General features: G+C 54.4%; 2 protein-coding genes across 5 annotated transcripts in view; one reads left to right on the top strand and one right to left on the bottom strand.

Annotated features, from left to right (window-relative positions):
* Positions 1-25,401, bottom strand: part of C23H7orf50 (chromosome 23 C7orf50 homolog) — a 107,872-nt gene that overhangs the window by 19,924 nt on the left and 62,547 nt on the right. The window lies entirely within an intron of this gene.
* Positions 4,434-19,121, top strand: Gpr146 (G protein-coupled receptor 146). 4 transcript variants are annotated; one of them, XM_028856001.2, is made up of 2 exons: positions 4,434-4,530; positions 15,299-19,121. In XM_028856001.2, exon 2 carries the CDS (start codon positions 15,324-15,326, stop codon positions 16,323-16,325), a length of 1,002 nt encoding a protein of 333 aa, XP_028711834.1. In that variant the 5' UTR covers positions 4,434-4,530; positions 15,299-15,323; the 3' UTR covers positions 16,326-19,121. The 4 variants fall into 4 exon arrangements, with proteins under 4 accessions (XP_028711834.1, XP_028711837.1, XP_028711836.1 ...); XM_028856004.2 differs by having other exon boundaries at positions 4,453-4,530; positions 15,296-19,121; XM_028856003.2 differs by lacking the exon at positions 4,434-4,530 and adding an exon at positions 11,522-13,594.

Raw genomic sequence — 25,401 nt, 5'->3', positions numbered from 1 at the left:
GCCTCTGCCTGCCTCCCGAGAGCTGGTATTAAAGGCGTGCGCCACCACCGCCTTCAACTTCTTAATATAGGGATTACAGGTCATGCCCACCAGGCACTTAGTGGGTGATGGGGATCTGAACTCGGGTCCTCACACTTGTACAACAAGCACTAAATCCATTGAGCTGTCTCCCCAGTCCCTCACTGGGCCCAGTGCCACAGCACCAGGAGGGCAGTGAGCCTGTCTCCCACCTGAATGACTAACTGCTTATATAGCTAGAGAAGGACACTGGCCCTAGTCACAGCAAATCTGACTTGCAAATGAGGCTTCTATTTGCACCAATCACAGGCATGTATGTCTCTTTCAAGGTAGATCCAGCGATCCATTTGCTAGGGGCCAGGAGATGTGCCCTCCCTCTGCTTAAGGGCAAATGGTTACGGAGTCATCTTGAATTCACTTAGCCTTAAGATTGCAAAATGTCTGGTACAAGCTGTCCGCAACAGTGTTGCCTTCAGGAGCCTGGAACAATCAGCTTCCACCTTTTGTTACTGTTTGGTTTTTCTAGGCATGGTTTCCCTGTGTAGCCCTGGCTGTCCTGGAACTTGCTCTGTAGACCAGGCTGGCACTGATCTCAGAGACCCGCCTGCCTCTGCCTCCCAAGAGCTGGGATTAAAGGCGTGCGCCACCGCCGCCCGGCAGCTTCTATCGTTTGAGAGTTAAACTTTAAGCAGTCGGTGCTGCCTTAAGGGTCTCACCGGGTCCGTTTGACTGACAGCCACTTTGCTCAAGGCAGCGTGGCAAACAAGGGCAAGCCCAACAGCGGCCAGTTAGGGAGTCACATTGCCTGTGCCCAGCCTTTGTTAGTTTACAGGGAAATGAACATCTTACGGGACTTAAAGAGCTTATCATTAACACTTAGTGTTATGCTTTTGCAGTGTTAAGACCTCACCTACCTACCCAGCAAGAGCTCCAGCTTCACTGGAGCCAACCCAGAAAATCCCTAGACCATCCCTGTTATGCACAAAGGCCCCTCCAGTCACTGACCACAGGAGTGAGGTTTCCAATAAAGACACTTTTATGGGCACTCGATGGCCTCTGAAGCCCCGTGTGTTTTTCATCAACCGCTGTCCTTCCTCTGCTCTGCTGAACTCTCAACTGGAACGTTCCCTGTCACTTAGTGCAGTAGAATGGCCGGGAATGACAGAGGCCCAGGCAGCAAAGGTGACCCTTTGTGGATCTGTGCATCAGAGGCACACAATGGCAATTGGGACCTGGAGGTACCCCACCCTCCAGGTGAGGAGACTGTCTGTGCAATGGTGGGGCCACTCCTCTTTGTCCCTACCTAGCAGCAGTGAGTGGCCTGAGTGGCCCTGGCTGCTGGGGAACAGTATCTCGGGCACACAGGCAAGAAAGGACAGACTGGGGGCGAAGACAGACACATCCATCTCTATTTTTAGCACCTGCCAGCCGGAAAACCACCTCCTTCTGCTTCTCCTCTCTCTAGCTGCTACTGCTTATGCCTGCAGCAATCTGTGGGGGCCAGAATTCCCGGTCCCTAAGCAGCAAGGCTAGGGCAGGCTTGTCCTGGGCAGAGCTCTGGAAGCCTCAGGCTAGGGAGGGGCAGGGGGAAGCTATGGGAAGCAGGGCTCCCAGGGCTACAGGAGAAAGGCTTGGTGTAACCTGGCAGGACCCCATGGCTGGTTGCTGCCACCATACATGCAGGCAAACGTCTGCTGTTCCTGGAGTTTCCCCCACAGCTTACATGCCTGTGACTAGGGCTCCGAGAGGGCACTTGGTCAGGGTAGACACTCCGTTAGCCACAAGTCCCGGATACTCCAGCCTGTGCCCAACAGAAGTGCACAGTGGGGTCTTCTGAGTGTCTGTGAACTGACTGGGTGAACTGTGAGCATGCCAGGCTCTCCTCTGCCAAGAGCATCTAAAGATGACAAAGGGATCATCTTGAGTCCAGAAGGCCTAGATACAGTTGGAGACGCATCCTGGCCTTCTCAAGTTGCTAGTGGGAAGATCTGCTTCCATGGAGAACAGAAAGGCCGGTGGGCAGCCAGGGAAGGGAATCTGATGAGAAGGAATAGGAAGGGCACCAGGAAAGGGCACGGGCACCAGTGCTGATGAGGGTGAAACCTGACCATGCAGGAACCACAGCGTCAGGAGAACTCAGACCACCTGCCCTGCCCCGCTCAACTCCTCCAACCTTGCTTATTCGGTGGACCACAGTCAGATGTGATGGCTCTTGTCGATCATCCTAACACTTGGGAGCCTCAGGCAGGAGGATCACAAATTCAAGGCTAGCCTGGGCTATATAGCAAGACCGTCTCAAAAAAATAAAAAGAGTCCATAATACACTAGGCCCTCAGTGGCATTAGGTTATATTAATATAACCATACAAACAAAATATTATATTTATTTGTTGAGAGAATGTAGCACAGGCTAGGTTTAAAATTGCTCTATAGGCAAGGCTGGCCTTGAGCTCTTGATTCTCCTGCCTCCTAAGTGCTGGGGTTGGAAGCTAGGCTTTATGCATGTTAGGTAAGCATTCTACCTAGTTACAACCCCTAACCCCCATCAAAAACGAATAATTCACTTAGAAACATTCCCTCCCCTGGCCAATGTGCTCCCTAGAATCTAATATCCAACAACGCGCAAATGCACAGGAGAAAGCTGAGAAAGGGGGGACCAGCTGCTGGTCGGCGAGGGCAGATTAACCTCAGCACTACCCCAAACCCCAGAAAGACCAAATGGAAAGTCTTGGGAAACAGGGCCACTCTCAGGTTCCTGCCCAGCGGTCCCAAGTGCCCTCGTGGAATGCAGCTGATCTTATCGACTGCCACTCCAGAACAGCCAGGAAGACCTGCCAAGTCCCAAGAATGTGGCCTGGGAAGGGAAGTGCCGGCGTTTCCATGGTGCTTGGCCTTAGCGCGGCACTGGGCTGCAGCATGCGATGAGACTCGTGACCACAGCGTCCATGGCACGAAGGAGGCCTGAGCAGGGGCCGTGCCTGACCCTCAGGAGCCCTCCCCGCAGCAACTCCATGGGATGCCAAACACGGACCCCAGGGCAGGAGGTCAGCACAGCTCCACACACCCCTACCACACCCAAGATGTCCGGCTTAGGGGCCGGTCCACACAGTGGGAGGGCACCCTGCAGCAGAGTCAGAGGCTGGGACCCTCTGCAATGGCTTCCTTGCCCTCACTTTGAACATCTGTACTGCACTTCCTGTCCTGCAGAGTAGGCAACCAGTGGGCGCTCGGTGCCAGGAGGCTCAGGTAACCTGCGGCACTCCTTAGTGGTGAGTGAGAGCCTTACGGATCCCTCTGCTAGGCCCCTGGAGGCTGACACTTCAGAGATGGGCAAGACAATCCAGGCTCTGACCGGGAATCTTGAGGGTTTAGGCTATATTTACTTATTGTTTGGTTTTTGTATGTGCGCCCATGGGGTTCAGAGGTCAATCTCAGCTGTCATTCCTCAGGTGCTGTCCGTTGTCCACCTTGTTTTTATAAGACAGGTTTTGTTTTTTTTTTTTTTTTTTGGTGGTGGTGGTGGCCTAAAATAGCAAGTTAGGCTGGCGAGCTGGACAAGGGGCCCCAGGGATCTGCCTGTCACCTCCCCAGTACTGGGATTACAAGCTACCATACTCAGCCTTTTTGATGTGGGTTCCCGGGAATCAAACACAGGCCCTGCAATGGGCTATTGCTCCAGGACCCTCCCTCCCTTTCTGACAACCTTGCTTTATCATCCCAGTTAGCTTAGAATTTGCTATGTAAGCCAGACCAGCCTTGGATTTACGGCAGCCCAGGTGGGCTATCTCTTGTGTGTGTATCTTTTGTTGTTGTTTGTTTTTTTTAAGACAAGATCTCATGTATCCCAGGATGTCCTTCAAGTCACCATGTAGCCAGGGTCGGCCTTGAACTTCTGATCTTCCATGCTCTACCTCCTAGTTCTGAGGTTCCATGTGTGCACCACTACCCCTGGTTTATGTGGTGCTGAGGATGACACGCTGAGCAACCTGAACGTTAGGCAAATACTCTAAAAAAAAAAAAATGCCTGACACAGAGCATTTGAGGCCAAACTACGGCAACCTTCCACTTTGGCAACCTTCCCCTTTCTCGTTGGACAGCGGCTACACAGTGGGTCAGGTTTTCTCGGGACAGTTCCGCTTAGATCGCAAGGGCTCGGGAGCCACGGGTGGTGGAAGTTACAAACTTGGAAGGGGGCAGGCAGGTGCGCGGCCCGCCTGCGCTAGGCGACCATGGCTGGCCACGGAGACTGTCCACTCGGGCTGGGGGCGGAGACTGCGGGAACGAAGCGGCCGCGCCAGGAAAAGGGCGGGGCCGCAGGAGCTGTCGGTCGGGAGAGGGGGCGGGGCCTGACGGCGCTGCTCTGCGGGCGGGACCACGCGAGCGGCCCCCGGGGGCGGGACGGGGGTCACGTGTGTACACAGCCCCCGCGGCGTGCGCGCCGTGAGCTCCGCTGCCTTCTGCGAGCCCAGCTGCCCGCCCGCGGCCGGTGCGCGGGGCCGCCGCCCAGCGAGCGGTGAGTGGGGCCTGGGGCGGGGAGCCCCGAGAACTCCGTTCTGGGCGGGAGGGGACCGCGCCGGGCTGCGCTGGGCGGGCGCCAGGGGCCGGCCACACAGACCTGCAACCCGCGGCGAGCGGCGGGGCTGCTGCCCGCGACGGGCTCTCCTGGGACGCTACGGTTACCGCTTTCGCCCCTTCTGATGGTTAAGAGCTAACCGTAGAGATAGCGGAACTGGCGCCGTCTGCCCTGGACAGTCACCGGACACGGGAGGCAACGGCAGCAACTAGAAACCCCAGGTGAAGGGATACGGCTCCTGTCTGCAGGCATGCTGACTAGGGCTAACTTAGTACCCGCTGTCCAGAACAGCACCTGCCACTTTAGCGCGCCCGTCTGTGATTACATGCTTGAGAGCTGCAATCCTGCTGCTGTCCTGACCCAGCAGCCAGACATCTATCTGTGCCCACCCATACCCCCACGCATGTATCAGAGGCACTGATGACCCGCGGACAAGCTAGCTTTAAAGAACTGGAAATTAATACCATTGAAATGGCTCTGACCATGTCCCGAAGCCACTCATGCATAGGGGACCAGACACGACCGTGGAGAGCGCAAAGAGACACTATTAATAATTACACCAAGGGTACGAAGAACTACCACAAGGTTCAGATCTCCAATCCAGAACCTCTGGTGTCTTCCAGGTGTGTCACAGTAGACTTGGTGCGGCTGTGACTCCTGAATGGGTTCGTGAAGAAAGAGGAGACACAGCCACCCAAACTGAATGTGAGGGCATATAGGGATTTAGGTCAGCATGTGTAGGCTGGGCAGTTCTTCTACACGGTCACAGATAAATGATATGTGCCAAGTTGGTGTAAATGCCTGTGTGGCTCACAAGCTGGAAGAAGGGCTTGGTGCTCCCTGGGCTTTCTCTCCTCACCCCATGATGTCCTTTGAAATTCTGAAGTGGTAATGATACCCTCCTTTAATGACCCAAACACACTGAGACAAGGCCATGCCCCTGGGGAGTAGGAGACCACAGGTCTACAGAGGAAGTGCTCACTGGAGTTTTCCCTAAACCTGCTCTGGCTACTTCCTCCTGCCTGCAGGCTCTTAGGTTCCCTACAGCCAAAGCTGGGCTCTCACTAACCTACAAGCCTGGCTGGCAGTGCTGGGTCACAGTTGTCCCTAAGGCCCACAACTCCAAATACCCCTGAGGCTTCAAAGAGCAGAGGGGACTCAGTTTGCAGAGAGAAGCTATGAGTTTTCTGTCTAGTTTAAGATCTTGTTGACAGAGCCCCTGTATCCTAAGACAAAGCAGAGGGGCAGAGTGACATGGAGCTGGCAACCCGTGCACCCCAGTGCCCACCCTGGGGCCCCTTCCATACATCCCACCAGGAGGAGTGGCTAGGAGTTTCCCCGGCTGACTTAGGACCAAAGCAAGCCCAGCAAGCAACTGTTGTGATCAGACCGAATGTGACATGAAGAGTAAAAATAGCCAGCAGAGCCATGATAAGATCTGTGGCTTTAACTACTTCCCTGCAGGTGAAGCCACACCCAGATAAAAGCTCCCGAGGTTATCGGGAGCCCAGATGGGGTGCACGCCTACCCCGTGACTGAAATGGGAAATTTATCTGTTCTGAATTTGCTCCTTGCAGTTCTCAGGATGCCTTATTTATATTTTTGTTGTTTCTTTCCCCCATCTTGTGTCTGAGAAGGCCTCAAACCCTGCTAGCCAGGGAAAGAAGTCCAAGTTACCAAGTAAACTGTGAGCAAAAGCCTGGGTTCCATCTTCCTCCAGGGGAGACAAAGCCATTCAGGCACCCTGCTGGCAGGGGTGGTTTAGTCTGAGCTTATCTACCCGCCCCCCCCCCCCCCCAGCTTTCCTGCAGCTGGCAGGAGGCGGGCTCCTCTGCACAGAGACAGGGTACTGTATTTATGCATCTCAGGCAGGCTGCCTGGTCCAAGCCCAATCATCTCCTCTCCTCTGCAGAGAGATAGGGTGCTGTGCTTAATGCATCTGAGGCAGGCTGCTTGGCCCATGCTTCCTACCTCTGCATTGTGAACTGTGAAAAGCAAAACGCTATGAGAATCAAAACCACTCATGTATGTCACTTGGCTTTCTTATCACATGCCAGGAAGATGCAGGGGTGGCTACAGGAATCATCCTGCGCAATGTGCACAGAAAGCCAGCCACGGCCCCTGCCTTCCTGAGCCGTGAGCTCCTACAGCTGAGCATTGTTTGCTAAGGCTTCTGATCCTCACTACAAAGGGAAACAAACATCTAGAAGTCATTTTTGAAGCGACCTGTTTTCAAACACATGCAACTAAAGTTGAGAGTTTCCTGGTGCATGGCAGGTCACTGTATAACAAAACAACCCACTGAGGCTCACAGCAGCCGAAGGCCTGCTGTGACCATTCGTATAGAATCAGAATGTCAAAGGAGTTAGGGCATGACCACGGTCCAGATCTGCTGTCCTTCTGTCTACACAGCTCCAGCCGGAGAAGCCTCCCCATCGGCAAAGGGGACACAGTGGGCTGGGGGGATGGTGTCATCCAGTGCCTGGCAGAAGGTCTTAGGAGAGGCAGGTCAGAGAGGTGTCCCCAAAGGTGCACTCGAAGATAAACCAGATGAAGAGGGAGCAAGGCCCTAGGTAGGCCAGGCCTGTGATGAGAAACAGTATTGGGGGTGGGAATCCAGGACCGCAGGCATGGTAGGCAAGTGGCTACTGCTGAGTCACCTCAGCCCCTCACTGGAGGAGCCTAGGCAGATGACCTCCTGCGAAGCCACACCTTCCAGCCCCCTTTTTATGTCAAGGCAGGGTCTCTCTAAGTAGCCTAGGCTGGTCTTACATTACTCTGTAGCCCAGGCTGACTTTGAACTTGAGATCTTTCTGCCCCAGCCTCCTGAGTAGGTAGGACATCAAACTTGCGCCATCACACCTAGCAGCCAAATGGTGCCACCTGAACTGTGGGGCAGCAGGCTACAGAGATGCCCCTAAACAACAGAGGGTGGAATTTCCTGATTAACAGGCAAGAACTGAACTGTGGAATGTGAGTGAGTCTGCTCCAGCCACAGGAACAGGAAGACCCTCTGGATCTCAGTCTGCCAGAATTGCCAGTCTCTTCTGGGGGTCGTCTTTGGGCTACTTCTGGCCACCGACTGTCACAGGAGATCACTGTTTTCCAGTCTGGTCATTTTGTTGCTATAGAAATTCACTAGTAACAAGCTAATTTAGATCCTGTGGAGTCTGTCGAAATAAGGCATATGAAAAAGATGTCCGTGTCTCCCCTTAAAATGCTGAGAATGGACTCTTGTCCTTACCACTTGTGACCATGAGCAGGGTCACTGCTGTGCCTGTGCTGAGCAGGGAGCCCCATTAGGGGTCCACTGCAAGGCACAGAGCTTCAAGAATCTTAAGTCACGAGCAGAACACTCCCCTACCCCCAACTACTTCCCTTCCCAATAACACATTCCTTGGAAAGCGGTGAATACGAGCTGGAGAAGCCAGTGAAACCAATTGTTTACCCTGTAGTTTAATACTCGAGTAACACCAGGCAGCTCCCTGTGCCATCACCAGTCCAAGCCCGAGCAGACTACACTGTAAAGCCCCTGCCACACGATGGCCATGTGGGAATAACCCAGGTCCCCAGAGTGAATTCTGGAAGGCTGCACCCCCCCCCCCCCACGGAGGCTCGCGTGCAGTGCGTCTCTTGGGCCCATGTGCTTTCCTGCCCACCCTCCCTCCGCTTTCCTCTTCCCGGGTCAGTTGACACAGTCTGAGCCAAAGGTCACCGAGCAGCTTCTGTTGCTCTGAGGGCAGCCAGGGGAAAGGCTAGAGCTCTGCGCCTACTGCTTCCTGGGCTTAGCAAGCACAGGGCACATTTCCCCGCTTCCCCGACCGCCACACACACTGGCATGCTTGGGAGGAGCTTCCTGATCTCAATCTAGGGAAACTGAGGGACCAGATGGCAATGACCTGCCTAACCAGGGGAGCACAGTCTAGCAGAAGGGTTGGCAAGAAAGCCTCAGCCCCTGTGCCTGTCTGTCACGGGAGAGGGGCTGGCTGTCCCAGGAGCTCTGTGCAGAGGCTCACAGTATGGGCTCACGGCCTCACTACCCCCATATCCATCAGGCCACAGCAAACATTATGGAGTCTCCATTTTCACACTCCTTCCTACAGCGTGGCATACATCAGGCCAGGGATCTAATCAGTCTGTAAGTAAGGATGCTACTTAGTGCTTGGCACAGTGGATCATGCCTGTAATCCCAGCATGCAGGAGGCTGAGGCAGGAGGATCATGAGTTCAAGGCAAGCCTGGCCTTTAGGGTGAAACCCTGTTTAAGCAAACAACAACCCAACGCTTTATTAGGACGAGCACAACTGTGCCTGAAGCACCCTGAAGTAGCATGTAAGGGACACAGAAGCCCTGGGTTCCCTGTCGGGACAGTACACTGTATACCTGTTCCTACCCCGTTCTATCACGCAGGCCTAGTGCCTACTCCCAACTTAGCCCTTGCCATAGCTAAGGAGGAGAGCACCCACACTGTTGGTTCCCTGATGCTCAGGACCCAGATCCTCTGGTCTGTAGCATGTGAACCTGCTGTTCAGCACAGATGCTACAAATGGGCTGTGCCGGGGCAAACATCAGAGGGTGTCGCTCCACTCAGACCTGTCTGCACCCAGCTCTGAGCAGGCACCTGGTGATTGGCAGTAGTGCCAGAGTGCCCTGGTCTGTTGCCTTGAGACTGAACAAGAGTGAGCAGGCATACCGGAACACTGGAATCCCAGTACTGGGGCAGCTGAAGCAGGAGGGTCACAATTTGGGGTCCTTGTCTTAACAAAACCCAAGACCCCAAAGTTATGTGCTCAGGGCTCAGCGTGAGGTGGGAACTCCTGACCTGGATAGCACTTCTTAGGAACTCGAGTCATTGGAGGAGAGCTGTGTTCTTGCTAAAGATCCCATCTTGCAGGTCTCCATGGGCTGGGATCCCGATGAGGCTTACGTTCTGCAGTGCTCTGGGATGGCCCAGAATGGAGGAGGAAAGGGGGAAGCCCCCGGGAGAGTGTAGATGGATTGAATCTCCCCTTCTGCTAACTGAGCTGCAGGAAGGTATCTGTGCCTTCCACCTTTGAGGCACTGGACATGAAGGACTGTTCAGGAGGAGGCCAAGTCCTCAGAACCTCAAGGGTGGTGTCTGAGGAAAGAGCACCACCGCCCATGTGCCCACCAGCCTGCTCAGCTCCAAGTACTAATTAGGCCTCACCTCACCCGGATGGAGGCGGTGCTCATTATCCGGCCTTTCTGTCAGACTTGAAGGGTGATGAACAGGTTGGCTGAGGTCATGCCGGAGTCAGCAAGGCAGCTTGGGCAGGAAACAGGAATGCAGAGCCCCAAGTTCCTCCCTGGTGGCTATTCTGAGCTGCCACCCTGGCTGGTGTGAGGAACTGTCTACACCCACTGTCATTCCCTCCAGTCTCACGGCGACACCTTGCTCAGGCCCCAAGGCAGATGTCAGTGCCCTCTAGACTTGTCACACATAAGAAGAGAGCTTCCTGCCACCTCGGTCTTGTGACACCTGTGCCTTGCTCCTCCCTTTGCTGCTCTGTGGGACAGGAGGAGAGACAGGGAAGCCAGCAGACTGAGGGGTTCAGCTGACTGAGGACTATCTCTGCTAGGACTATCCCCACACACAGCCAGATGTTCCCTATGCTTCAGTGAGGCTCCTCCTGGCCCTCCCCTTCGTCCTCTGCTGACGTCACACGCTGGAACCTTAAGAGCCTTCACCTGAGGTTGAGCTACTATTGCTAGTCTCAGGCGTGTGTGTGTGTGTGTGTGTGTGTGTGTGTGTGTGTGTGTGTGTGTGTTATGTGCATGTGTATAAACTGGGACGTGGAAGCCAGAGATCAATATCCAGTGTCCTCCTCCACCGTTCTCCATTTTATTTTTGAAGACAGTCTCACTGAAGCTGGTTCAGAACTAGACTAAGTTCTAGACTGGCTGCCAGCACGTCTGGGGATCTGCCTGTCTCTGCCTCCCCAGTGCTAGGGTTACAGACATATGCAGTCACCCGCCAGCCTTCTACACAGATCTTAGAGATCAGGTCCTCATGTCTACACAGCAAGTGCTTTACCAACTGATTCACTCCACCCCCCGACTCTTTTATGAATATAATTAAGGAAACAAAAGCAAGTCTGAAAGAGGGCAAGTGAGTCACTAGATCATTAATGAGTTCGTTAGCGAATAACTGCAGTCCTCTTGGGTAGCCGAAGGCCAGTGTGGCCCTAGCTCCTCTGCCCTCTTAGCCGAGGTTCCCCATGCTGGGGTGAGGGGATGGCCAGAATGAGGGGCATTCTGGCCGACTATGTAAGGGCTCCCAGCAAAGACGGGAGTCAGGGCCTGGTGTTGGCCGGATCCCGAGGATTAGTGGGCAGCACCTCCCATGACCGTGTGGAGAGGGAGAGAGGGTGTGAGCTGCCACAGTATCCTCTGGGGTGCTTCTAGAGGGAGACACAGCTGGAGTCAGTGGAGCCTGAAGCTAGCAGGCCAGCTGTGGGGAAGCTGAGCCTTCTGAGGCGGAGAGAGGTCAGAAGAAACCAAGAGCCCCTCTGGTGGTGGGGGGCCACTCAGCTGGTGGTAGGACTCTGCAGGTTGGGCTATGAGTACAAGGAGCCTGTGGCTGTCAAGACTAGCAACCAGCAGGAGGAACAACATACTGAACCGGAGGCAGGGTCAGGGTCGGAGCCCGCCGGGCCTGGCCTGAGAGGTGTGACTGGTACTATGTCCGAGGGGTGTGGGAGCCAAAGGAAACCTGGGTAGAAATGGCAGGAATTGGGGGAGGGTTTCGGGGATGGGAACAACCAGAAGCAAGAACGGAAGGAAGGCATGATGAGGGCAGGGTCTGGGGGGATCAGGAGGGACAAGGGGGGGAGGGCAGTGCTGGGAAAGATGGTGGAAAGGTGAGGGGCGGGTGGGGAGTTCCCGGCAACACAGCACCCCCGTGCGCGATGGGCCAGTGGGCAGTGCTTTGTGACTGGAGGGCATGTTTTCTCCCTGGTTGCTGGAGAGGGCCCGGCAGCAGGTGGCAGGGCTCCAGAAGCTGGGTCATGAATGAACACTGCGCTCTCAGGCGGCTTGCAGGGGAAAAGGGCAGAATGTGACAGACCCGTGCTGGGAGCCCTCCACATGCCGGGTTTCCATCTCCGCTGTCGCTGTGTTACAGCCTGGGCTGGCTCCCCCTGGAGTCACTGGACACACTCGGACATCACCTGTCAGGCAGGGTACACCTCTGTGGAGACCACCAGATCTCTCCCCAGCCTCCCATTGGTTTGTGATGCAGTTCCTCAGGAAGGAAAGACAGCCTTGCCCAGGTCAGAGGGTAGAAACCAAATCATTGTTCCCTGGCTACAGGAAGTTCATCTTCTCCAACAGCCAGGGAACAGGAAGGGAGTGAAGAGGTAGGCAGATAAGATCCGAGAGGCCTGTGAACACATCCACACCCACACACCATGGAGGCCAGCCTCCCCGACGCCCTTCTGTGGCCAGGGAGGGTACGTGGCTGAGGCCCTGGGACACTAGTGTAGAGTGCCCCGAGGGGAACTGACTGGACTTAAGGTCCCCATGGCCAGAACGGAGCACAGGCCGTGGTTCTGGGGCCTTGCCTGCTGCTCCCGGCTGTCATTAGGTCACAGCCAGCTGCTCCTCCCCAAGCCACAGCCTACACCTTAAGGTGGGAGGGGACACTCTCAGGGTGGCCACAGGGACATTCCTAGGGCAGAGAAGACGGGACGCAGGCTCCAGTGACAGTCAGACCCACGCCCCTGATGTGAAAGCCGCAGCCCACACAGCCACTCTGCTCTTGGGACCTCCCGGTTACACCTGCTGAGGAGGCACCTGGGAGCAGCAGCAGAGCGAGCAGAAAGACAGCACTCTCAGAGAAGATAAGTGAAAGCCAGTATATTCTGGCTTTTTTCCCCATCTGAAATACAAGTTCTGACGAGTAAGAACATTTCCAACAGCAGGTACCCCTAGCTTCTGGATGAAGCTTATCAGCTGTTCGGCATCCACAAGCTGGCCAGAAACACCCCTCTACAATGCATCCAGGCTGGACAGATAGTACTGTGCAGCTCTCAGACCTAGGGGCCAGGCCATGGCAGGTAGCATGTGAACACAGAGTGAATTCTACCCAGACACGGCTCCGCATGATGCTTTTCCGGGAGCCCAGATGCTCGCCCAGCATAGCCCCGAGCCCTACCTCCTGCTCCACTTCTCTTAGCGGGCTATTAGCAGTCTGGGCAGCTGCTATGCCCACCAGGCTGCATGGGGGCACAGTGGGACAAGCAGCCCTGCCAGGAACAGCACTCTGGAGCCAAGTAGTAGCTCCCATCTGCTCTTGTGGCCCCCAACAGGTCACATGCGCACACATCTGGAAGTGCACGTGCGGGAGGCTTCGGACCCCCTACCCCAGCTCTAATGTTTTCAATTCTAAGCCTGCCCTGTGCCACTGCTGTGCCTTCAAAGAGCCTTGTGTGTCCCCGGGCCTGCAGTGAAAGCAGCCAGCATCTCTATGGCACAGTCTCAGTGAGGTCCAACTATTCTGTCCTTAGTTCTGCAGACAAACGTCTGTTCAGTTCATTTCCTCAGGGGAAAAGGGAACTCAGGACTGAACTAAACTGCTCTGGGTCTCAGGACCTGAGCTGCCTGGACCCAACCTGCAGGCCCTGCCCAGGGGCTGGATGCTCTGCGGGACAGACGCAGGCAGAGACCCCAAGCACAGAGCAGAGAGGATGTGAGCACACTCGATCTGGAGGGCAGACAGACTGTCCAAGTGCCGCCTCCCCTCTCGAAACCAGCTGTAAACACAGATAGGGAGGGGCCTCCATGCCTGCCAAGGGAGGCAGTGACTTTGTGAGTAATTGACGCAAGGAAAACAAGCACGGCAGGAGAGTGTGCGGTGCTCACGCGCAGCGCTGGCTGCCGCAGAGTGGCCGCGAGTCCCGAGACACGAGCCCTGGCTCTGCCATGCTGCCCGCTGCTGGCCTCTGGAGCCCACAGTACAAAGGAAGGAGGGTCTTGTGATAAAGGTAGGAGCCTGGCGGCTGTCACTCACTGCTGCTGGCTGAGTGCGGCTGAGCCTGAGGAGGCCAGGGAGGGCAGCCCCATGGGAGGAGAGAACTCATGACCTGCCACCAATGAGAGTCTCACAGACATGGAAGAGGGACAGAACAGAACCCGAGTTCCCCGACAGGTCTCCATATAAGAGCGCTGTGGATGCAGGGTCTGAGTGAGCTGGAGGGCACAGTCCTTGTCATCCGTGTTGGGGACGTGTTCTCATCAGAGGACCTTGTAGGCTCTCACAGCCTCTTTCCCGTGCTGAGGAAGGGCTGAAAGGGGACCAGGTAGAGAATATCCATAAAGCCTGGGTCCATGATGCTACATAAGACCAGCGCAGCAGGAACATGGCTGTGGGCTGGTGACCAGGAGAGGGCAGAACACTCACTACTATCCACCCACAGTGACCACAGAACACCCACTGTTCCTTGAGGACCGTGGAGCTGTGGTCTGGTGGATGAGGTTCCAATAATGTGTGCTCTTGTTCAGCTACCACTGGCCACCAAAGCCAGGCAGCCTGGGAGATCCAGTGTGCCTGGAGACTGGGCCTTCTGTGCTGCGTGCTCGGGGGAGGCGCCACAGAACAGAAGCAAAAGTGACCAGAAATAGCAGACACCACGAAGAGAGGGACAGGAGAGTGTCAGCATTACCTGCTGAGCTGAGCCCTGCGTGCCTGACGGGGGAGGGCGAGGGCACAAGCCAATGTGCACAAGTGCACGGCCCCGTCCGACCTGGACCCTGCCGCCAGCCTGTGCACCTGTAGTGTCCTGCACGGTGGCAGGACCCCCACTCACGGCTGGGACCCACAGCACAATCAGTGCACTCCTGCGGGCTGTGTAGAGCAAGTGGGGAACAGCCCTTGGGTTGCTGCACAGCTTCCTCCCCATGGGGGCCCAAGGCAGGCGGGCCCAGTGCCAACACCAGCAGCCCGGCCTCCTAGCTTTGCCCCCTGCACTCTGGGAAACAGGAATGTTCGCTTCCAGTGTGTCCGCCTGGGATGCTTTCTCTTTTTGGATTGTGTGGGCAGGTCTGGTTGGGTCAAAGTACAGTTTGAATGTAAAGTTCCCCCTAAAGAACTGGGTGTCCTTGAAGACCAAGTGAGGAGGAATGCTCTCTATAGATCCACTTGCCAAACTCTGTCCAGTTACATCAAGATTAACTGGACAGACTGCAACACAGCCTCTGTGCTGCCCCATAGGTCAGTGACCCTGGGGGAGGAAGGAATGCCTGGGCTCACCCAGGCTGCCCACGTCTCCTAGCATTGGTGGATCTGGGTGCCCACAAACCCAGCAAGCTTCAGGAACTACAAAGGGCCAGCCCGTCGGAGGGAAATTATGTGGGCACAATGGAGCGTCCGTGCTCAGCCCCCAGGCTTCATCAGCCTCAGAGGCGCCTGGGCCTCCTGTTGCTACACACCTCCAGGGCAGTAGCTTTTCCAGCCCTGCTCATAGAGTCTGGTGGGTCACCTGGGACTTTGATTTCCTTCAGAAACTACGTCCAGGAGTCTCACCATGGTTATGAATGTCCCTGAACTCCCAGGGGCCTAGAGCCTCCTGCTTGCAGACACACACGAGCTTGCAGGCGTGCGCGCGCACACACACACACACACACACACACATGCGCAAGAGAGTCCTTTTTGGAGCCCAGTGACTAACTCTGCACCCCTCTCTCAGCAGAGCTGCGAAGCTGGGGTGAGCTGCCATGTGGAGCTGTGGTCCACTCAACAGCACCGCGTGGGGTGAGGAGCCGCTGTGCCGGAACCTGCGCCTGGGGCTGTGGGTCCTCTCACTGCTCTACCTGGGGGCAGGTGTCCCCGTGGGCTTGGGCTACAATGCCCTGCTGGTGCTGGCCAACCTGACCAGTAAGCACAGCATGACCATGCCAGACGTGTACTTCGTGAACATGGCCGTGGCGGGGCTGGTGCTCACGGCGCTGGCCCCTGCCTACCTGCTGGGCCCCGCCCACTCCAGGTGGGCCCTGTGGAGCCTCAGCAGCGAGGCCCACGTGACGCTGCTCATCCTGTTCAACGTGGCCTCCCTGGTGACCATGTACTCTACAGCACTGCTGAGCCTTGACTACTACATCGAGCGCGCCCTGCCACGCACCTACATGGCCAGTGTGTACAACACCCGGCACGTGTGCGGCTTCGTCTGGGGAGGGGCGGTGCTCACCAGCTTCTCCTCCCTGCTCTTCTACATCTGCAGCCACGTGTCTTCTCGCATTGCCGAGTGTGCCCGGATGCAGAACACAGAGGCTGCTGACGCTATCCTGGTGCTCATCGGCTATGTGGTGCCAGGTCTGGCCGTGTTGTACGCGCTGGCGCTCATCTCAAGGATCGGGAAGGAAGACACGCCCCTGGACCAGGACACCAGCAGGCTGGACCCCTCGGTGCACAGGCTGCTGGTGGCCACCGTGTGCACACAGTTTGGGCTCTGGACACCTTACTACCTGAGCCTGGGGCACACGGTGTTGGCCTCACGGGGGAGGACCGTAGAGGGGCATTATCTGGGCATCCTGCAGGTTGCTAAGGACTTGGCCAAGTTCTTGGCCTTCTCAAGCAGCTCCGTGACGCCACTGCTCTACCGCTACATCAACAAAGCCTTCCCCGGCAAGCTGCGCCGGCTGGTGAAGAAGATGCACTGTGGGCGCCGGCACTGCTCCCCCGACCCTGCGGGGGTACAGCAGGTGATGGCGCAGGCGTAGCTAACCCCGCCCTGGCCTGCAGTCCCGGGAGAGGACCCGGCCATGAGGAACACTAAAATTCAACTGGATGCATAGCACTTTGTCCCCCTAGCACATGGCGCTCCCACCCCGGGAGACATGCTGAATCCGGAACACACAGGGGCGTTTCTCTGGACATTTTCCGTGTTTTCCCCTAGAAGGCCAATCTTGGTCTGAAGCCGCACTGTGGAAAGCGACGGTGCCTTGTGCGAACGGGCTGCTTCTAACTAACCTCCCCACCTTCCCCTCAAGGTGTGTGCCTTTCTCCCAGGGACATCTTCAAGGTCCGTGTCCTCAGAAGCAGGCTGACCTTCGACCTCCCTGGCATTTGGGCTTTCTAAATGAAGTGATGAAATCTAAAGCCAGTATTTATACTTCGTATTGACACAATACTTGATTCTCCTCTCTCTTTTTTTAAATAAAAAGAAGTGTTAGAAAAATACCTAGTATCGAGGTGAAGACAAGGGGACATGGTTGTCACTGAGACCACCGTTCCAGCCTGAGGGCAGGACAGCGACAGCACTGGCCCTCTCCCCAGCCACCGACACCTGGCTACCTCTCTCCTCCTGAGAAATGATCTTAGTGTAGGGTTGTCCTTCCAGTGCCTCACCACCATAAATGGAAGAAATTCCTCTCTTAGTGTACAAACTGGAAGACCCCAGGGAGAGATCTGGATGGGGTAAAGTGTTAGCCAGGCAGGGAAGGGAGAGGCAGGATGGTATGAGGCCCGGTGCCCAGGATGACCAGGGACTGGCATCGGGGTAAGGACCCTGCCTGGCCGGTTTCACACAGCTGTGGGGTGGTACAGGATGAGGCTCGCCTTCCACAGGTGTCTGGGTCCAGGCCTCACCCACGTGCCTCTGGGGCCCTGTGTTTGGTAATTAACTAACATGTGGGCATGAAAAGAATTCCTACCACCCCCATTTCATCACGGTCACCACCCCATTCTCTAGGGTCACACTGCAAGCCCACAACTCCCTGCTCCCCATTTCTAAAGATCTCTCCCAAATGATCATCTAATCTGCCTGTCTCTGCAGAAGGCTGGGATGATCCATATTCAGTGGCCTTCCTACATGGCCCTAAGGCTGTCCTGGCTGCTAGGGAACTTCAGCTATGAATAACTTTAGTTTTATCTAGTCTATGCAAACTACATCATCTCCTCCGATGGTGACTGCCCGAGTTAATCTGCCTTAAGGAGAATTAGGGAGGCGCATGAGGTCCTCAGCCCGAGCTGTGATCCACTGGGCACGCTCTGTGGGGCCCAGTTCCTCATGAATAAACCAGGGGCTGGATTAGACAACAGTCTTCAGAACTGTTTCTGGCTGCAGAGTTTTGTTTTGAGGTTTTTAAAATGGCAAGCCTAACTTTCCCCGTCCTTCCTCCCAGATGAATGGAGCTGAATGGGGACTCCGAGGCTCTAGGGCTGCCAGGCTTCCCATCCCAGTGGCCACAGTGACCACCTTAATGCTTACTGAGGAAACCAGAACTCTCACCATGAAGTCTCCTATGGGTGAGAGCAAGCCCAGCGGCCAAGGTCAGGGCAAGCAAAGGGCAGCCTAAGCTTTGTGGGTCATAGGGGAAACAGGATCCAGATGGGCGGGGCTGTTTGCAATGTCCTGTCCCAGTTGAGAGTAGTCATTGCCCTTGCTGACCATTTTATACCCTTTGCTCCAGGCAGAGGTCTTGGGAGGGGCAGACCCCAGGTCTAGGAAGGGCTCTGTGTCCTGGAATCCTCCACCCCAGCCATCCCCAAGCAAGGTGGGCAGAGGCCCAAATGTTCCTTTGTTGCATTTTCTCAGTGACCTTAGGTACAAACTGGCCAGGTTCTAGGGGACCCTTGAGGGACTGGAAGCCAGGACCCTGTGGCTGGCATCAACTTTATAGCCACTTGTCCTTCAGGGATAGCCCAGTGGACACCCAGCTGTCTGCTTGGGTCTTCCTGGTGGAGCCACACATGGCCAGAGCAGTGGCCATCAGCAGTGCAGACCCCTTCCCTGTAGAGACCCCCTGGAATGACCCACCCAGGACCTGGTTCTCACCACCTGCCTCCTCCTCGCCCCAGCCTCCGCCACAACCGTCCAAGCACCGCAGTCACGGGTGCTCTGACATCTGCTGCCTGTGATTCTGTGCTAAGTTCCTCCTGGGAGTCCCCGGTGTCTGCTTCCCAAAGCTGCCATGCACCTCCCAACGCGGGAAAGAACCTTAACCACACAGAGAAGAGGTTACTGCAGCGATGGGTGTGCGTGCGTGCGTGCGTGCGTGCGTGCGTGCGAGAGTGTGCTTGTGTGGTGCTTTCTTGCATGAGTTTAAGATGCCAGGCAGGACACACATTTCCCCAAGGATTGTTAATTTGGCTGTCAACACTTCCTGATGGTTAGAATTTACGATGAATGCTCTTATTTTCATTAACTCACAAGAAAGCTTGCTGTGTTGTCGTTACTTGGGATTCCAGAAAGTGACCTTTATCTTGGGTTTCCTTCACAATGTCACATGACATGATGGAGGAAACCAGAGCCAGCGCTCTCTGGGGCAGACATTCCCAGGGACCAACAGACACCTGTTCTGTTAGGGAAAGCGTTCGGCAAAGCCCGGACCAGGGAGAAGGTGTGACGCCAGACTGCTTGTCTGGTTCTTGGGAAGACGGGGGCGTTCTCATTCCTGACCTACGGGATCCACCCCAGTGGCTGGATCCATTTGCCGAAATTCTGTGAATGTGAAAAAGACACTACTGATGAGATCCACACGTCTGAATACTATTAAATTATTTAACACTCATCACCCTGTTTCCTTTTTTTTTTTTTTTTTAAATGGTGGGGAAAAACCGCACACCAGGGCTTTGAACCAGCTAGGCAAGCACCTGATACTGAGCCACAGCCAGGCCGAATGTCTCGATTCCTAAAATGTGCATTTCTAAGGGTATGTGATGTGAAACCAGGAACCAGAAAGCAAAGTTCCTTAATGTTGGTTGTTTCTAGGCTGGAGATGCAGTTTAGTGCTAGAGTGCTTACCTAGCACTCACAAAGCCCTGGGTTTGGTCTTCAGCACCTGCGTGACCCTAGTGTGGTGATGCACACTTATAATCCCATAATTTGGGAGGTCACAAGTTCAAGGTCATCCTTGGCTACAAAATGAGTTTGAGCCCAGTTACAGGAGACCCTGTCTCAAGATAAAAGAAGGTTGCTTCAGGGCAGGAGAGATGGCTCAGTGGTTATAAGAACACTGGCTGTAAGCCAGCTATGATGGTGCACACCTTTGATCTCAGCGCTTGGGAGGCAAAGGCACGTGTATGTCTTAGTTCGAGGCCAGCCCAGTCTACAGTGAGTTCCGGGATAGCCCTGGCTGTCAGGGCTACAGCCAGGGTTACACCGAGAAATCTTGTCTTGGAAAAACAACAACACTGGCTGTTCTTCCTGAGGACCTGGGTTCAATTCCCTGGACTAACAAGGTGGCTCACAACCACCTATATCTCTAGTTCCAGGGGATCTGATACCTTCTTCTGGCCTTCATAGGCACACATACACATAAACAAATAAGTAACACAAATCTCTCTCTAAAAGCTTGTTTCCACTCATACTATAAATCTCAACGTTTTTAGTTTACTCTGTAGTTTGTCTACAGAATTACATTAAGCTGATAAACCAACCGTTGCTCAGAAGTCACGTGACCTGTGGTTGCTGCAGATCAGCAAGGCTTATGGGTGACAAAGGGAACTTGAACCTGTCACTCAGCCAGCCACAGATTAGCAAGGGAAAAGCTACACCCATGCACTGTCCTACCTCTTCCCAAAATGTCACCCATCTTTAGGGACAGGCTGAGGGTATCCTCATGGCGTAGCAGCTCCCCTGAGGCTCCAGGCACACGTGGGAGGGTCAGTCCCAGCAGCTGCTGACACTACTCTGCACACAGTGCTAGGCGATAAGGGCACAAGTGACAACCTGGGAAGGACGCTTATGAAACAGAGCCGGTGCCATCAGGGATGAGCGCACCGCCCGGAGTATGCTGTGAGCTTGCCTGATTTTGCTGACGGCATCTGTGAATGAACGTGCATCGGGGGTGTGCTTTTCCTGGTGAGCTTAAGCTGCAGTCGGCATCAGCCAAACCGAGGGCTGAGGTCAGGGGAGTCCAACCCGGTGGATCCAATGTCACTTGAGGCAAGGTCACTGGAGGATCTCCATGGTCCTGCTGGTGTTTGGGCACACCAGGGCAGTGCAAGGATGGACTCCTCCAACAGTGACTCTCCTGGGCCTCCTACACTGTTAGACGTATGGCTCAGGGACCCTGAGAGATCCCCCACTGAGTCCCTCAGGTAATGGGGAAGATTCTTCAACTGCCTTCAGCGAGTGAGACATTCCTGCGGCCACAAGCCCAGGGCACACAGCTTCCAACGCCACCTAGCATGCCCCACCATCTGCAGTAGGGACAGGACCATGGGAGCACAGGGAACTTCCTAAGGCGGGCGGCCACCAGCAGAGGCTACACTATGCCCTCACATGCATTTCAGACCTCAAGAGGGAAGGCAGCATTAACCACATGCCCAGATCTAGTCACTGGCTCCTTCTGGGGCACACCTCAGGCCCCCAGCGCCCCCATCCTAATCTGAGAAACACCAGGGCCAAGTCTTGGGGCTCCCTTTCAAAGGAGGGCTGGGTGAGCAGGGCTCTTGCCACTCGGCTCCCCTAGCCACCCCGAAGTGACGGAGCCAGGGTGCTCCTGGCTGATGTGTCAGGCCACCGTTGAGGAAAAGGGAAGGACTTAAAACCCTCCACGACTGGAAAGTTATACTCGCCATGTGTTCTGACCACGCCACTGCCCACTTTCCCCACTTCCAATTCTCCCTCCATTTGAGTGTGTGTTGTGTGTGTGTGTGTGTGTGTGTGTGTGTGTGTGTGCAATACGCATACATGTCTGTTCTACTTTGGGTGCATGTCTGATCTTGCATGTGGAGGTCTGAGGTTGAGGTTGGTAATATCCTTGATTGCCCTACCCCCTTATTTTCGGAGGCAGGGTCCATCTTTTAATCAAACCCAGAGCAAGCTGATATGGCTGCTCTTGCCAGCCGGCTTGCTCTGAGGACCCACCTCTGTGTTTGGGGGCTGGGATCCTGGGTGGGCTGCCATGCCCACCTGGAACTTCCATGGGTTCCGGGGATTCAAACTCAAGCAGTGAAACGTGCTTTAACACACACCAAATCATGTTCCCACCCCACACTCTGAGATCACTGGCTGGGAAATAAGGAAGGACAGTTAACCATACACCCATATTTTCACAGCCTGGGTGTTCATTATAGCTAGTGTGAGACAGCTTGTCACTGTTCACGGTGAAAGGATGTCCACCCACCCAAACAGCTCCTCAGATCTCAGGACAATCTAAACACCCAATAGCCTGCCTCCCTGGGGCCCCAAGGAACTTTCTAGAATGACAGAAACAGTCTCTCAATGGGCCACTGGATTTGTGGCTGCTTGCACCTCTCAGAACCCATCAGGCAGGAACCTGGAAATCTGTCAACTGGGTCACATATGGACTGATCCTCAGTGTCTCCTGAGGAGGGACAAGGATGGCCAGCCCCATGCCGTCACCATCATGGATGACATGAATCTGGGAGACGCATACCGAATGCTGTAAAATGAAAAGTACTTTGCTTTCAAGCTATGAGCAGAATAGCCTGTCTTAAACTGTGCAGGGTTCACAGTTCCTGAGACAGGCTTGTTTCCAGAGCTCCACCCAGTGGCCGTTGATGGACTTGCTATCGGTGGACTTCAAGCCTCAGGCTGCACATGTCAGGGGAGGAGCCCAGGTACCAGGAGGGGGCATGCCAGGTAATTGCTTTCAGCTTGCCAAGCCCAAGGCTCTCCCACAATGGCTTCCACCTCAGACAGTGTGGGCACCAGCTAAATATCCCCGAGCAATCCCACTGATGTCCGCCAGCTCCACTACAGGGTGGATTTACATGGAGAAACACTGATTTCTAAGCATGAAGTTGGGCTCCTACACACAACACTTATCCTATGATCCTTAGCAAATGTGGGTCTGGGGATGACAGTCGGTCTTTGCCACACCACGGCTAAGCTGAAGGCCATGGTTCTGGGATGTAGCATGGCTCCCAGAGGGATGGGGGTCCTGTCACCGTTTTCGCTCTGCTGTGGAGGATACCTGCAGCCAGGGCTGTTCTCTGGCAGCCTTCTTGCCCCAAAGGCCCCAAACTACAGTCTTCTGGAGCTCTGGAGGCAGGTCCTTGGCATTCTAGCCAGCAGGGGCTAAGACCCCACATGCTCCAGTGGTAAGGTATGGCTGTTCTGTGTGCAGGCTGTCCTGTGGGTGGGGCTGCTACCACGTGGGGCTTCCAGGTCACACCTGCTGTGGCAGATGCTGCAGTGGCTTCTTAGCAGGAGTCTTGTCTCAGGAACCTGGCACTCTGTCAGGTGTCCCCAGATTCCCCTTCACTGTGCCTTCAGGGAAGCCCAAGGAGCCTGGCCCTGCTAAGTGAACCTAGGTTATTCAGCTGTGGGCTCCCAAGTCCTGTGTATGAGATGCAGGCAGCCAGGATCTCCTCAGGACAAGGATCTCCTCAGTTCTTGGTCAGCCACACATACAGGTTCAGGTCTGAAACTCATGTAAACAGGACACAGGCTCTCGGCGGACACAGGAAACTGCCTTGACTAGTCCCAAGACCAATGTGATGGTTTATATCAACCTGATAGGACCTGGACTCACCTATGAGACAAACCTCACATGTCGGTCAGAGACCTTCTAGATTGGGTTAACTGAAGCGGGACCCTCCCTAAATGCAGGCAGCTCCACTCCACAGGCTGGCATCCCAGATAATAAAAAGGAGAAAGAGAACAAAGAGTATCACTATCCAGCGCCCTCTGCTTCCTGACCACAGACACAACGTGACCAGCAGCACCTTCTACATGCCTTTGCCTTTTCCGCCATGATGGACTATACCAAACCCGGAGCCCCAGATCTACCTTCCCCTGAAGGTGCTTCCTGTCAGGTATTAGGACACAGCCATGAGGAAGTAGTTGATACAGTCAACGCAGCACAGGAGAGCCGGGCTGCTGCTGCGGGCCGCAGGAATATATCACAAGAACTCAGCTGGTTATGGCAAAGCCACTACCTGAAGGGATCAAGGAATTCCTTCAGAGGAAGCCAAATCCCAAGGAGTTTTTGGTGCTACTTGGCTTGTTATATATCAGCTGTCTTCTGTTATGAGAATCATGTGTGCCTTCATAGTTTTCCCATTGATTTTTCCCTAAGAAGGGCTAACAGTGTGGACTGATCACTCTCTAGACATACACATTCCAGGTATCTGGAGAACAGCCTCAGGAAAGGCTTCCTCTGGAATCAGATATCTCCCTTAGCCACTTTCAAGGACTAGCAGTAATAACAGTCCACATGCTAGTTCCTGATTTAAGGTAATTCCACAAGGAGAAACCGCCTAGGTCAGGTGGATGTTAAGTAATAGCTTTACACAGTTTAGCTCGGATCCTCCTTTCTTACAGCCTTACTAACTTTATAGACCGCTAACTCCTTACCTAACCACTTCTAGGAATATTTAGATAACCTTCGCTGACAGCTATGCTCAGCCAGAACCCCAGTTCAAGTCTTCCTGTAATTATCATTATTACAGGAAGGTCCATCCCCAGACGGAGGAAAGTACCTTATCAGAGATACCTCTGTATTCTCTAAGAACAGACTTAAGCATCCAGGCTATCTGTTTGAGAAGGCCTGGCGGATGTGCCAATTAAGCCTTACTTCCTCCTTTCCCAAATCTTACCTCCAGTTCCAGATCTCCCTTTAACTATCACCAGAGGCATCTAGCTGTACACAGGTTGCCTAGCAACCGAGCACACTTTCCCCCACCCTGTAGAAAAAACGGCAGATAGCTTGGACAGATAGGAGCCACAGGAAAAAAGAAGACAGTTTTATTTTCTCCCACTGACCTAGCAACTTATAGATTCTTAACATTTTATACCAATCACGTTTAAGACTATAGTTGAGCACATAAGATCCCTCTTCTTAGATATTACCCGAATTTAGCCTTTAGTTAATTCATTTCCCCACTGGTCACTTCCCTTTGGGGTTGCAAATGGTAATTAATGGTTATTTGCCCCTCTATGTGATTCTTATCACCCCTCCGTTTGACCCTGGAAGCCTGGCTTTGCACTGCCAAGGGATTACTGCTTGTAAGTGTATATATACCGGGACTCCAGAGCACGGGAAGACAGAGGAGAAGATTTGGAAGAATAAATGACTAGACCAAGAGCTCTGTGTGCTGAGATTCTATTTCCCGAAAATAGTCCTCACCGTTCTTAGTTTCTCTCCTGAGCCCCTGGCACGACATATGGTATTAAGGCTGGTCCTTCTAGAACTATACAAGAGGCTGTGACTACGCACACTCACACGATGCAGGCACAAATGCACACAAACATGCAGCCCCAGGGCAGCTCTCTCTGCACAGCAAGCTGAGGGTGGTGGGAAAGAGCCACAGGCGCAGGCACAACTCAGGACTGTGCTTGCCAAGGGCTCAGCATGCTTGGGCTCACACCATGGCTTCACTCTGAGACTGCTTGTACCTGACTCAGGCTACATGTCTGGGGCGGCCACGGGTTAGAGCCTCTCAGCCCACAGCTAGGGAGGTGTTAGAGCCTCCCAGCCCACAGCTAGGGAGGTGTTAGAGCTTCTCAGCCCACAGCTAGGGAGGTGGACAGCAGAAAAATTATAGAGTAACCCCAAGTCCTTTCATTTAAGGAGGCAATGGTGAAGGGTGGTGTCCTAGTTAGGGTTACTATTATTGTGATGAAATGCCATAACCAAAAGCAATTTGGGAAGGGTTTATTTGGCTTACACTTCTCCCACATCATAGGTCATTACTGAAGTTAGTCAAGACAGGAACTCAAGCAGGGAAGGAAGCTGGGGGTAGGAGCTGATGCAGAAGCCATGGAGGGAGCTGCTTACTGGCTTGCTCTCCATGGCCTACTCAGCCTGCTTTCTTATAGAACCCAGGACCACCTCCCACAATGGTCTGGGCCCTCCCCCTTCAATCATGAATTAAGGT

The sequence above is a fragment of the Peromyscus leucopus genome, chromosome 23 (assembly GCF_004664715.2).
Source record: "Peromyscus leucopus breed LL Stock chromosome 23, UCI_PerLeu_2.1, whole genome shotgun sequence".
NCBI lineage: Eukaryota > Metazoa > Chordata > Mammalia > Rodentia > Cricetidae > Peromyscus > Peromyscus leucopus.
Note: the sequence above shows the minus strand (reverse complement) of the source record. Positions and strands in the feature narration are given on the sequence as shown.